The 14,632-nt window shown below is 38.6% G+C and overlaps 1 protein-coding gene across 3 annotated transcripts in view; it reads left to right on the forward strand.

Moving 5' to 3' along the window:
- LOC125460821 (protein kinase C and casein kinase substrate in neurons protein 2-like) overlaps positions 1-12,755 on the forward strand; it is a 98,891-nt gene extending 86,136 nt beyond the window's left edge. For 2 of the 3 annotated variants that reach the window (XM_048548842.2, XM_059652398.1), the window contains exons 8-11: positions 4,330-4,457; positions 5,792-5,899; positions 7,452-7,642; positions 11,835-12,755. In XM_048548842.2, coding sequence (XP_048404799.1) covers positions 4,330-4,457; positions 5,792-5,899; positions 7,452-7,642; positions 11,835-11,947 — 540 coding nt within the window. In that variant the 3' untranslated portion in view covers positions 11,948-12,755. The remainder of the gene's footprint in view (positions 1-4,329; positions 4,458-5,791; positions 5,900-7,451; positions 7,643-11,834) is intronic. The other variant, XM_048548844.2, reaches the window with a different exon arrangement.
- Positions 12,756-14,632: the final 1,877 nt, after the last annotated feature.

Below are 14,632 nucleotides of genomic sequence, written 5' to 3' on the forward strand. Positions count from 1 at the left end.
GGAACCAACAAGGGGGAAAAAAACATATTTGACCTCATTCTCACCCATTTGCCTGCCACATTTGCATCTGTCCATTATAATATTGGTAAGAGTGGCCACTGGACAGTCCTTGTAGAGATGAAGTCACACCTTCACTATGATAATACATTGCAACGAGCTGTGTGGCACTATCACAGTATTAATTGGGACAGGTGTTGATCATCAGCAGTAGGAGAATCATACTTCAACACAACTGGCAACCTGGTATGTCCCCCACCCTACCATTACTTTTGAGCCAAAGGATCACCCCTGATTCAGTGAAAAGTGTAGGAGGGCATGCCAGGGACAATACCAGGGATGCATAAAAATGAGGTGTCAATGGTAAAGCTACTAAACAGGACTACTTACAACCCAAACAACATAAACAGCAAGTGATGGACAGAGCTTAGCAATCCCACGACCAATGGATCAGAACCAGGTTCTGCAGTTCCGCCACATCCAGTCATGCGTGGTGGTGGACAGCTAAACAACTCACTGGATGAATGGGCTTCACAAATATCTCCATCCTCACTGAAGGGAAAGCCCAGCACACTAGTGAAAAAGGTGAGGCTGATGCATTCGCAACATTCTGCAGCCTGAAGTGCCAGTGAATGATCCATCTCCGCCTCCTCCAGAGGTCCCCAGCATCTCAGATGCCTGTCATCAGCCAATTTGTTTCACTCTGTTGATATCAAAGAACAGTTGGCGGCCACTGGATACTGTGCAGGTTATGGACCCTGACGACATTCCAGCAACAGTGCTGAAGACTTGTGCTCCAGAACTTGCCACACCCCTATCCAAGCTTCTCCAATATAGTACAGCACAGCCAACTACTCAACAATGTGGAAAATTGTACACACAAAGCAGGACAAATCCAATCTGGCCATTTACTGTCTCATCAGTCTATTCTCTATCATCAACCCAACGACAGAAAATGCCATCAACAGTGCTAACAAGGAGCACTTGCTCAGCAACAACTTGCTTGGTGATGCCCAGTTTGAGTTCAGCAGGGCCATTCAGCTCCTGACCTCATCACAGTCCTCGTCAAACATGGGCAGAAAAGCTGAATTCCAGAGGTAAGGTGAGAGTGACAGTCCTTCGCTGCATTTGACAGAGTGTGGCACCAACAAACCCTAAAAGAATGGAATCGGGGAAAACTCTGCTGGTTGGAGTCATACCTGGCACACAGGAAGATTGTTGTGGTTGTTGGAGGTCAGACATCTCAGCTCCAGGAAATCTCTGCAGGAGCTTTTCAGGGTAGTGCCCTAGGCCCAACCAACTTCAGCTGCTTCATCAATGATCCTCCCTCCATCATAAGGTCAGAAGTAGGAGATGTTCACTGATGATTGCTCAATGTTCTGCACGTTCATGGCTCCTCAGACACTGAAACAGTCCTTGTCCAAATTTAACAAGACGTAGACAATATCCAGGCTTGGGCTGAAAATTGACAAGTAATAAATGCCACACAAATGCCAATCAATGAATATCCCAGTAACATAAATCAAACCACTGCCCTATAGCATTCAATGGTGTTACCATCACTGAAACCCTCACAATTGGGATTTTCCATTGACCAGAAACTGAACTGAATTCCACATATAAATACTAGCTTCTGGGCTAGGAAGCCAAGAATAATGCGACTAGGAACTCACCACCTGATTTCCCAAAGCCCTGCGCCATCAACAAGACAAAAGTGAAGAGAGTGATGAAATATCCCCCACTTGCCTGGATGCAAGCTCCAACAACACTCAAGAAGCTTGACAGCACTCATGATAGAGTATACACTTGATTGGCACTACATCCATGAACATTCAGTCACTCCAGCACTGACACTCAGTAGTTGCAGTGTATACTATCTAAAAGATGCACTGCACCAAATGCTTCAAGAGCATCTTCCAAACCCACAACCATTGCCATTTAGAAGAACAAGGGCAGCAGATACGTGGAAGCAACCAAACCTGCAAGTTCCTCTCCAAGTCATCCACCATTCTGGCTTAGAAATATGTCACCATTGCTTTACTGTCACTGGGTCAAACATTCTGGAATTCCCTCCCTAATGCCGTTGTGAGTCTGCATATTGCACATGGACTGCACCAGTTCAAAACTGCAGTTCACTACCACCACCTTAGTTAGGGATGGACAATAAATATTGGCCCAGCCAGTGACATCCAAGTCCCATGAGTAATTTAGGGGGAAAAAAGTACCTGCCAAATTCACTTTTAAGATTTGATGGGTTAAAGGGCCTTTTTTGTACTGTATGATTCTATGAAGATTATTTACAGAATCAGCTCCCGCCGTCTTATTGTGGTAGAAAATTCCAGATGTCAACAGCTTCCTACATGGGGAAAAAGAATCCTTCATCCTCTTAACCTCTTGGATGAGTAAAAGTTTGTTCTTTCAATCCATTTGAGATCTTGTGTGATTATGACTGAAGAAAATGATCTCCCAATTCTTCTTGACCTGTCTGCAATCTTTGACCCAGATGACCCTACACTCCTCTTGCTTTGTCTTTTTTTGATTCATTCTTGGAAATCACTATCTGGGTCAGCACTTATTGCTCATCACTAGTAGTCAATGGTGATGGAAAACTGACTTCTTGAACTGTTGCAATCAATTTGGTGTAGATAGACCCACAGTGCTTATAGGGAGGCAGTTTCAGGATTTTGACACAGTGACACCCAGGATATACTTTTAAGTCGAAATCGTGACTAGTTTTGTGTTTGGAAGGAACTTTTAATTTATGTAGTATATCCTGTAGGTGGTGCACACTGCTGCTACTGCTGTTTGTGGTGTAAGGAGTGAATATTTGAGAATGTGTGCAAATCAATGAGCTACTTTGTCCTGGATGAAGTGAAGCCTCTTGATATTTCTTGTCATTTGTCAGCTCAAACCTGGATAATCAATTATCAGCAAACACTGTTGACCTTGTGTTGAAGGGAAGATCATCGAAGCAGCTGAAAATGGTTGGGCCTGGACATTATCCTGAGGAACTTATACAGGGATGTTCTTGAGTTGATGTGACTGATCACCAACAACCACAGCCTCATATTCCTTTTATGCTGACTATGACTCCAACTAGTGGAGTTTCTCCTGATTCCCTTTGACTCTAATTTTGCTGGATGCCGCATTTGGCAAATGCAGCATTGATGTCAAAGACAGTCCGTCTCTACTTCTGGAATTCAGCTCTTTTGTCCATGTTTGAATGATTGAGGTCAGGAGGTGAATGACCCTGACAGAACTCAAACTGAACGATAGTGAACAGGTAAAAGTGCTATTGATAACCCCTTCTACCACTTCGCTTACAAGATTCTAGGCTCTTGACAGCCTTTCCTAAACTGTACCGTCACAATGTATCTTTTCTTCCTTTAAAATTCACTTAAAACCTAACCCTTTAATGAAACTATTTTAATCTGTAAGATTTCTGTGGCAGAACATCATGTTTTGCATTATAACACTCGTATGAGGTGCTTTGGATATATTAATGCTGTTAAAGGCATTATTTGTTATGTATTGATTTTTTTTTCCCAAGAACTTGCAAATTAGATTTTTATCGGAGATCATATCTTCTGTAAATGAACTATGAACTGTAACACTTATCAACATTAGCTAATGAATAACTGTTTTAAAAGAGAAATAATCTTAATAATTTGGAACAGCATTTTTAAAGGAAACCATTAGCATTACTGAGTGGAATTTTGTGTCCCTGCAAACCTATGGTTCAATTTGCAATGATTTCTGTATTTGTACTCTGAGACCCTTTGTTCCTTTGATTCATAAGGAACACCACTCCTAACGTTTGTCACTGTCAGTAACTACCACTTACTCCCACTTTGCTTTCTACCTTGAACTCAGTCATCAATTCATTCTGCCATGGTGCAACATTGTCTGACCTAGTACATTTGTCTAATTGAGCATGTTACCAAAACACCAGGAAAAACTAATTTTTGAAGCTTGGAGTTGTAGGAAGGAATCAGGCTGTCTTTTGTGTGTCATACCTTTTAGTCACATATGAAAGATTAAATTGAATGTAGCAAGTTTTAACAGTGAGGCACACAATATCTTAACATTTTAAAATTCAAGAGATATGACAATAGCCAAGATAGTACTACATTTTATAACATTCTGTTCTGATGTTTATTCTGGCTCACACTTACCAGGATGAAGTAAGTATTATTTCACCTGTTGAAATTGCCCCTAATTTTAATAGTTTTGAATATGTTCACTATTTGTAAAACAACACTTAAATACTGCAACAACACTGCGGCCTCAAAATTCTTTGTTTTTCTTATACTCTTTTCTGTAAATAAACAGGAATGGTGTGCAGATCTCAATCGTACACTTAGTAGGAGGGAGAAACCTAAGAAGACCGGGGATGGCGTGACATTAACTAGTATCAGTCAGACAGGTGATCAAGCATCCCAGTCTTCCAAAGCTAACAGGTAAGAGATTCAAAATTTCAAGATTATTGTCACTTTTACAGGAGACAAATAACAAAGGGCATTCATCTAACAGGGCAGCCATTTTATAATTAAACACGAGGTTTTATTTTTAATCCAATTATACACTGCTTATGAATAAAAAGTTTTATAATGAGGCCTAATTGTTTCAGTCTATCCCAGCAGAATTTAACAGAACCTGATTATTTTGTGATGAAGATTCATGCTTCAGTTCTTATTTGTTATGTTATTAGTAATTTTGAGATTCATTTCTGTACAACTTGCAGTCAAAATTTAAATTGGAGATTTTATAGTTCTGTTTCATTTTGCTGCAAATGGTTCTGTCAATTCATTATTAAAATTGCTAGTGTGCAGAAATCTACAATTTCAAAAGTCGTAGTATATTGCTTGACTAACTAGAGTTTTCAAATAATGAACAGTTCTATGACTAGTGCAGGATTGCTGTTGGTGCCTGAATCAAACTCAGAAAATGATTAGATTAGATTCCTACAGTGTGGAAACAGGCCCTTTGGCCCAACAAGTCCACACCGCCCCTTGAAGCATCCCACCTAGACCCATCCCCCTATAACCCACACACCCCTGAACACTATGGACAATTTAACACTGGCCAATCCACCTAACCTGCACATCTTTGGTCTATGGGAGGAAACCGGAGCACCCGGAGGAAACCCATGCAGACACGGGGAGAATGTGCAAACTCCACACAGACAGTTGCCTGAGGCGGGAATTGAACCCAGGTCCCTGGCGCTGTGAGACTGCAGTGCTAACCACTGAGCCACTGTGCCACCCCTAAAGGCTCTTCACTAGTGTATGTGGCTTGGAAAATCATAGGCACTCAGAAACATCCAGTGAGTTTCCTTCTGTGAACAAGGCCATGCTGGATTGAAATGGAGTCGCAGAAAATTTACATTGAAATCACTTGGTGGTGGATCACACTTTTTTTTAAAAAATTGAGATAAGTTTGTTCTAATAGCTGAAATTTGATGAAAATGTATAATGCAAGTAAAACTTTTGAACCCAGAATACCAAACTTTTGCTGCCAGAGGTTTTTCTTCAGGCTGCAGGAGCAAACTTAATTTTCAGATTTGTATTAATCAGCAAGATATTTTGCTGTTAATACAGGGTGACCTATGTTGTTCAGGCAAACCATTTTGCCTTTAGACAAAGTACAGCAAATTTTTTTTAAACAAACATGATTTATGAAGTGGGTTAGTGGCATAACTAATATCATTTATATCGGCTGATGGAATATAATATGCATTGAATTTCATTGTATAAAGAGCACACTCTTAATGATGTTATTTCCTAAATGGCAGTCTTAGTGTCCGGAGTACCACTAACTCGATACGTTCCAGTTGCAATCCATTTGAGGAAGAGGAGAATGGCAAACCTGTCAATGAGAAGGAGAACACATTAACCAAAAAGTTGGTGAAAGATTGCTTTTGATGAGTTTCATGATTTCATGCTGTTGCTTCATGTTTCCTTTATCTAGGTGCCACACAATCAATGTATTGAATAATGCATGGATTTGTGCAGTGTGACTCAATGTTCCAAAGAGCTCTAAATATACCTTTCTTTCCTCAAAACAATTTTTACTTACAGATTTACTATCTTTACACTTACCTGCTTGTATTTTTTTTCTCTATTAATGTTGAACTATTTAATGTTTTCAAAATTATCTTAATTCCTTTAGCTTTTCTAATCTTGTGAAATCTGTCTCTTCCTTGAATTTGAATAATCATTGTGTGTTCGCATGCTGAATGTGAAAATAGAAACTTGAAACTTTGTTTTCTTTTAGAAACTTCAGTCAGCTTGATGGGGAGAGAGGGCAAGAATTACTGCTGTCTTTGTACTCATCACTAGATTTGAAGAATATTGCCTTAATACTCGTAATTGGGCGTGTTTCACCACAAATGGCTTCTCTTGATTTTTTTTGTTTTCATTTTAAAAGCCTAGCTTGATATTGGAATCAATCAGAGCATGTAAAGATGTGGTTTTTGTTCTCCTATTTTAGTTTTTCCTCCCCTTCCCCCATCGTTATTCATTTAGCTCAGTCAGTTACCGTCTCACTACATTGTTGAAGTCCTGTTCTTCGCATGAACATGTGGGAATTAGGAGTAGGTTGTTCGGTCTCTCAAATATATTCACCAGTGTAATAGATCACAGCTGAATTGTACCTCAACTTTTAATTTATCCACCTTCATTCCACATCCATCAGCACAATTACTTATTTCAGGCTTGAAAACTAAATTGGCCCTAGCATCCACAGCTTATTGGAGGAGTGAGTTCTCCATGAGCCTTTGGGTGGAAAAAGTACTGACTGATTTCACTCCTAAATGACCTAAATCTTAACTTTAACATTGTGATTTCTTATTCTGGATTCCTCCACCAGACAAATGGCAGTGACACTTAAACTGTATTTATTCTGTTGAATCCCTTTCTCACTTTAATGACCTCAATTAGATCACCAACCCAGCCTTCAAACCTCAAGGTATTAAAAGGCCAGGTTTGTACAGCTATCATCACAAATTGTTACTGTATTTCCCAGTATCATTCTAGTCAACTTGTGGTGCGCCCCTTTCAAAATCTATTTTGTGATTAACAGTTTGCACATATGGGAGTCTGGAAACCTGCTCCAAGCCATTAAAACCAGCTACTCAAAAATGACTGGGGTGATTCTCCTTACTTTCTTAGCCGTTTTTGTTGAGTGTTCACTTCCACATGATAATGTCTGACCACCCTTTCCTGTGAATATGGCAGGAGTTAGAATGTGAGATCATTCTCAGCTTGTCTATTGCTGATGTTGGAGCACCATTACGTTATCCCATCCTTTGTTTAGTCTGGATCAAAATTAGAATGTATGGATAGTGACCTAATTTTTAAAAGTTCTTTTCAATTGATCTGGTAGAAGTACAGTCTTCAGAAGATTAGTAATTTAGTTACAACTGTAGTAACTTCTTATACATTGGAATTCAGTGTTAGCAGCTATGAGAAGAGCCAGAATTACACCACAGAATGGTCAGATGATGAGACCAACAATCCCTTCAACTGCAATGAAACAAATGGTGACAATCCTTTTGAAGAAGACCATTCAGGCTCAGAAGTCAAAGTGCGAGCATTGTATGATTATGAGGGGCAAGAGCATGATGAGCTTAGTTTCAAAGCTGGTGAGTATCCATTATATTTCAAAACTTGAATCTGTACAGTTTTAATCCTGTCATGCGCAGGCATTATTAGAGTAGTTTTTATTTTCAGTTGGCCTGTAGTAGGAAGGATGCTCAGAATCAGTGGTTAGAGAGGTGATTTGTTTTTTCTTTTAGCATTGAGATGTTTGGTTGAATCTAAAAGCCTGCCACTTTTTACAAAGTTGATCTCTGAACGATTCTAGGTCATATGTCTTTGCTAAAACTACAGTAAATGAGGATGTTGTCAGAATATTGGATGAAATAAAATTAAAGGTGTATTTGAAAGCCTGGAGTTGGTTACCTGGTCTAGATGAGATGTACCTAGATAGCTGAAAGACATAAGGGCAGAAATTGCAGAGGTGCTGGCTGCAATCTTCCATACTTCCTTCAATGATGCCAGAGAACTGGAGAACAGCAAATGTTACACTTTCTCTCAGGACGGGAAAGAAATGATAAACCTGGCACTTACAGGCTAGCCTGATTTAATGTTAATGGCATACAAGCTTTTGGACAGTAACAGCCACTTGAACAAGTATAGACTTAAAATGAAGAACAACTAAAGATTTGTTGAGGAGCAAAGTACTGCAGATGCTGGAATCTGTACTGAAAACAAAAAAATGCTGGAAATCACAGCGGGTCAAGCAGCATTCGTGGAGAGAGAGCAATTAATGTTTCACGTCTAAATGCCTCTTCATCAGGGCTGTGAAGAGTCGTCTAGTCTTGAACGTTAGCTTGCTCTTTGTCTGCTGATGCTGCTTGATCTGAAGTGATTTTCAGCATTTTTTGTTTTCAATGTGGATTTGATTAGTATAAGTCATATGTTTAACTAATTTGATTGAGTTTTTTGATAATAGAAAAGATGGATGAGGATTGTGCAAGAAGATGATCTTTTGGAAGATGTTTGAATATTATTTAAAAACTGGTAGGGAAGAAGAAGCCTATGGAATACAAAGTTGACTGAGGAATACAAAATATTTCCTCTGTTTTGGACTAGAGGAAGATAGATAGTGGGTGCAATGCCATTACTAAGGCCACAGCAGGTTCTAATATACATTAAGAGGCACAAATTCAAAATTTGCATACAGGATGACACTAAATTTGGAAGTATAGTAAACAGTAAAGAAGACAGTGATTGATTCCAAGACAAGATAGTGAAATGTGTGGATATGCAGCAACGTAAATTTATTGTAGAAACATGAGGTGATGCATTCTGATAGGAAAAATGAGGAAATACAAGCTAAGTAGAACAATTTTCAAGGAGTACAAGAAAAGAGATGCTGGGAGGTGTCTGTACACTTGTGTTTGATGGTGGTAGAACTGGTTAACAAAGCAGGTAATAAAATATATGAATTTTTTGGATTTATAAACTACAAAACAGGAAGCATTTAAAATGTACAGAAAACACAAGTTCAGCCTGAGTTGGAAAATTTTGTCAAACTTTGGTCACCAAAATTTAACAAAGAAATGAGCACCTTCTAAGAAGAAGCCCAGAAGTGAGGAATTACAGTTAAGTAACAGAACTGCGAGGTTTGAGGTGATTGTTCTTGATGCAGATCAAGTTGAGACAAGATTCGGTAAATGTGTTTAAAATCATGAAAGATAAAATAAGAAGATAAATTGTTTTCAGTGACTACAGGTTTGATAACTGGAGGGTACGGATTTAGTGTGATAGGTAAAGGAACCAGACATGACGGAAAGAAAATCATTTTTATGGGATTGTTGTCAGAATTTGGCATGTGCTGCCTGAGAGGGTGGTGGAAATAAGTTAAATAGTTGCTTTCAAAAGAGAATTTGCTAAGTACTTAAAGGAAAAAAATAAGTAAGATATATGGGAAAGGCAAGGGATGGTGATTAACATGTTGTTCAGTGTGAGTTCATACTGGTACCTATTCTTCTGCAACCTTAATTCAATATCAAACAGGTGCCAATACTTTTGCTATCATACATCCACATCTGGGTTGTTGTAGCTAGTTTGTCAAGGTTGTGGAATTCAGCACAAGCACTTAAGTTTCAGAATTAAATAAATAATGTCTTTTAGTTTACAGTAAATCAGAACAATGTCTTTAATTGTGTTTTGCTGTTGTGTTGGTTTATGTTTCTCATGCAAGTTTTTTCTGTGCTTTCAAATGAACTATTCAAATTTGTATCATATTGAATACTTTGAACTGGACCACAGCGAGTTCCATTTAAAGCCCTGATGTAACATTAGGTTCATGATTCCAAACAGGCAACCAAGTTTCTTTCAAATTTAAAATATCATTTTTTTTCTTGCTTTTCATTGTTATGCAGCAAAAAAAGTTTGTCATGGAAACTGGCATTGCTAAGTGAGGTGTTGTACCATGTCAGTATTTCTCATATCTGATATTGAAGGTTTCTTGACTCAAATCTTCAGAGCTCCAGAGTGTGAAATCATATCCGTGATGTGTGCCAGGACCTTGTGGAAGTCTTGACATGCACATTGCTCCTGTAATTAAGATTGAAACTTCTGAGAGGATGATTTGTATTGCCAAGGACACTGAATATTTTCAGCACTGATTTTAGCGATGGACAGTTGGGCTAAATCTATACTTTTCACTTGAATTCATACTCGAGAAACATTATCTTAATGTCTGGCATAACTCAACCCAGCCCTGCACATTAACTGCAACCCCCCACACCAAAAAACTTCACTCATTCATACTTCTACCCACTCTGTCATTCACGTAATGATCCGTCCAGTCGCCCGCTCGTCCGTTAATCTATCCACGCACAAACTCATCCATTTAATAATGTATTGAAACATGACATCTTTGAAAAATTGCCTTAATAAAACTGCTAATGTCATACAAAGGAATTTTTTTTCTTCATGTATTCTCACTTCCCTGTGTGCAGTGCCCCTACACAGACACACACAGACGTACATACCCACACTCTCCTCACACATCCTCTTCTACCCCAAACACCTGCCACATCCAACCCACACTGCATGCCCACCCAACACTATACTCCTCTCTCCCTCTAACATGCTCCCCCGCGCTCTCTTGCAAGCTCCCCCTTCTCTGTCTATCACTCTCACACGGGCCACCTTCTCGCTCTCTGTTGCATGCTCCTCCCTTTTCTCTCTCACGTATGCTCAGTCTTCTCTCTCTCTCACATGACGCCCCTTCTCTCTCTCTCTCTCGCAAGCCCCCACTTCACTCTGTCTCGCATGCTCCCCCTTTTTTCTCTCTCTCTCTCTCTCTCCCTCTCGCAAGCTCCTCCTCTCTCTCGCCCTCTCGCATGCTCCTCCTTCTCTCTCTGTCTCTCACATGCACCCACTCTCTCTCTCTTGCATGCTTCTCTTTCAGTCTGTCTTGTACGCTTCCCCCTTCTCTCACTCACACACGCTTCCTCCTCACGTGTGCACGCTTACTCCCTTCACTCTCGCACCTATGCGTGCACCCCCTTTCGCTCACGCGCGCACACACTTCCCCTTTTCTCTACTGGACAAATCAGATCCTCGAATAAAGCCTGGTTTGATGCATCATTTTTTAAAAATTTTGGTTAATATGGTAGTCGTTCATTGAATATGGTCACAGGAAGCTGACGAGTATTTTTAAAAACTAAACAGAAGTTTTTTACACCTAAAAATTGATAAATGAATGAATGAATAAATAAAACTAAACTATTTAAATATAGAGTACCTTTTAAAAGATCTTAAAACCAACAGGTAAATAAATCCTATTTCCTAACCCTATCCAGTACATTTGAAGGTATTTTTAAAAGTATAAATTCAACACTATTTTCTCGTATGATGCCTTTAAGCAACATGGAGCAGGCATCTGCTTTCTTCTCAGCTCGCTAATATCAATGTTAATGTGGACGCCCAACAGTTACAGTTGTTCAAGAATAAAATAATTCTGAGCAACTAAGAGTGTTTAAATAGTAATTCATTTCATATTTTAAAATGTTTGCAGTTCTGTAATTTTACTAAAATACAACATTTCCCTGTGCAATGTATATAATATGTTACTTTATTCATTTTAATTAATTCGTACTATGGTGATTATTCATAGAATTGAACTTTGACTTGATTAACTAATAGTGAATTAATTCTTGATGAATACGATTTAAGCTTTAGGTATGTTTTTCATTCTTTTTAAAATCACTGAGTGTGTTGCAATATCCTTACTAATAACTTATCTTTTTGTGAAAGGTGATGAACTGACAAAGATAGAAGATGAAGATGAGCAGGGCTGGTGTAAGGGCAGGCTGGAGAATGGACAAGTTGGCTTGTACCCTGCCAATTATGTTGAAGTGATCCTGTGATGTGAAATGAACCCAAAGAAATGCTATTTTTCATATTTCAATGTGCTGTTACATCAACTTAAGATGATGATTTAATGTAGAGAATGTACATATTCATTACGTTGGGCAAAATGGTTACTTCTGGTAATGCTTTGCTTTGATAAGATGAATTTAGTCTTTGGAGTGAAGAATGTGCATTCTAGTATACTCCTGTCTTGCATTTTGAAGTTCTTAACTGAAGCTTCAATGATTACTGTGACATCAGTTTTAAATACTATCTACAGTAAATAGCTACAGCAGCTTCAGTTTGCATAGAGAAAAGGATTGTAGAATTTGATTTGATAACTTGCCTTGTAAGTGCTGAATACTAATTTTAAATGTTTGTCTTCGACTTATCGCAGTCTTCATATGTTATTTAAGTAATGTCCCCAATATTTATCATTTTTTAAAGCAAATGGCATATTTGTTGCCAGTTTTAAAAATTTATTTCAAAGGTGAAACTCCCAATATTTACCTATCAGTTAGCCATTTCGCATTCAACATTCTTGTAGTTTTTGTCCTTTCTTTTACATACATGAAGTATAGATAAGGAAAATGACATCATGCCATGCTTTAACTTCTTAACTTCAAATCTGTTCAATCATTTCTATGCAAGACTATGTGCTACTTTGCTGTGCTTCAAAAACTTTGTAGCCAATGCATGTAATTAGCATGTCAGTGAAACACTGGGATGTTTTTAGTTAAATACTACAATTGTCTGTTTCTTTAATGTCCCTTTCAATAGAAATATCAAGTACAGCATTAAAATGCAACCGTTCTATATTCTTAACATTTTGTAGGTTTTAATTTATATGCAGAAATTGATTTCCATGTATATTCAAGATGCCATAATTCTCCTAAAGAGAGCTGCAGATGGCAAGGAGCTCCTTAAAAATGGACAATGTTGAAGAGAATGCGAACCAGTGTTTTCTTTATTTCCAATTGTTACTACACCTTCTCCTCATATAATTAGATAGCTTTTGAAAGGTTTGGAGATCTTGGAATTCTTTAGAGAAAGGACAACATAAACGTGTGCATGTACAAAACATTCAACATGAACAAAGATAATTGGAAAAGAGTATGTCTACTGCATTCCTTTCTGTATTCAATCTGGGAACTGGTGAACATAAAAATGTTTTGATGATGTATACTTTGCTTTATCAATGTCATAAAATATTCTGATTCAATTTATTCTGTAATATATATAATATATATGAAGGGTGGGGAGAATCAGAGTGGGTTGTAATCACTCTTAAGTGTGGGTGAATTATATGCCACCTTTAAATGAATGATTTTGTGTTAAATTTTTGTTCTGTAAGACCTTCAATCTTCACCATGAAAATTAAAATAGAAGTTATATGTTGTAACAATGATGGTGACTTGTGATTTAAAAGCAAAACTGGGCAATTCCCATTGTTCACAGGAATAGTGGTATTGTATTATGTTAGCTGAGTAGCCACCTTTAGTGAGGTAAAGTGGATTATAGAATCGTATGGCACAGAAGCAGACCCTTCGGTCCAACCAGTACATGCTGAACAGAATCCAAACCTGAAGTTGCACCACCTGCCTGGTCCTGGCCCATATCCCTCCAAACCTTTCCTATTCATGCACTTATCCAAATGTCTTTTAAACATTGTAATTGTACCCACGTCCACCACTTCCTCAGAAAGTCCATTCCACATGCGAATCACTCTCTGTATAATAAAATTTGCTCCTCGTATCTTTTTTAAATCTCTCTCCTCTTGCCTTAGAAATGTGTCCCCCAGTCTTGAAGTCCTCTATCCTTGGGGAAAGATAATTACAATTAACTCTACCTATCTCCCTCGTTATTTTATAAGCTTCTTTAAGGTCGACTCTCAACCTCCTGTGCTCCAGTGAACAAAGTTCCAGCCTATCCAGCTTCTCCTTATAACTCAAACCTGTCATATCTGGCAACATCCTGGTAAATGTCGTCTGAACCCTCACCAGTTTAATCATATCCTTCCTATAACTAGGCGACCAGAACTGCACACAGTATTCCAGAAGAGGCTTCACCAATGTTCTGTACAACCTCAACCTGACTTCCTAACTCCTATACTCAAAGAACCAAGCAATGAAGTGTGTCAAATGCCTTTTTAACCACCCTCCCGATATGTGATGTAAATTTCAAAGAAGTATAGCGCAGAACCACAAGATCCCTCTGTTCTACAACACTAGCCAGGGCCCCTCCATTAATTATATAAGCCCTACCTTTGTTCGTTGTACCAAAATGCAATACCTCGCATTTATCCAGATTGAACTGCCATTTTTCAGCCCATTGACCCATATGATCAAGATCCCTTTGTAATCCTAAAACCTTCAATGTCCGCTATTGCCACCAATTTTGATGTCGTCAGCAAACTTATTAACCAGGTCTTCTGCATTCTCATCTGAATCGTTTATCTAAATGACAAACAAAAGAGGACCCAGAACCAGTCCCTGTGGAACACCTCTGGTGACAGGCCTCCAGTCCAAATAGCAGCCCTCCACCACTGTCTTCTGTCGTTAAGCCAAATATGTATCCAGTTGGTAAGCTCACCCTGAATCCCAAGTGACCTAACTTTACTAATTAGTCTCCATGCGGAGCTTTATGAAAGGCTTTACTAAGGTCCAAGTAAAGAATATCTACTGCTCTGCCTTCATCAATCT

Source organism: Stegostoma tigrinum, chromosome 18 (genome assembly GCF_030684315.1).
Source record: "Stegostoma tigrinum isolate sSteTig4 chromosome 18, sSteTig4.hap1, whole genome shotgun sequence".
Classification (NCBI taxonomy): Eukaryota; Metazoa; Chordata; class Chondrichthyes; order Orectolobiformes; family Stegostomatidae; genus Stegostoma; species Stegostoma tigrinum.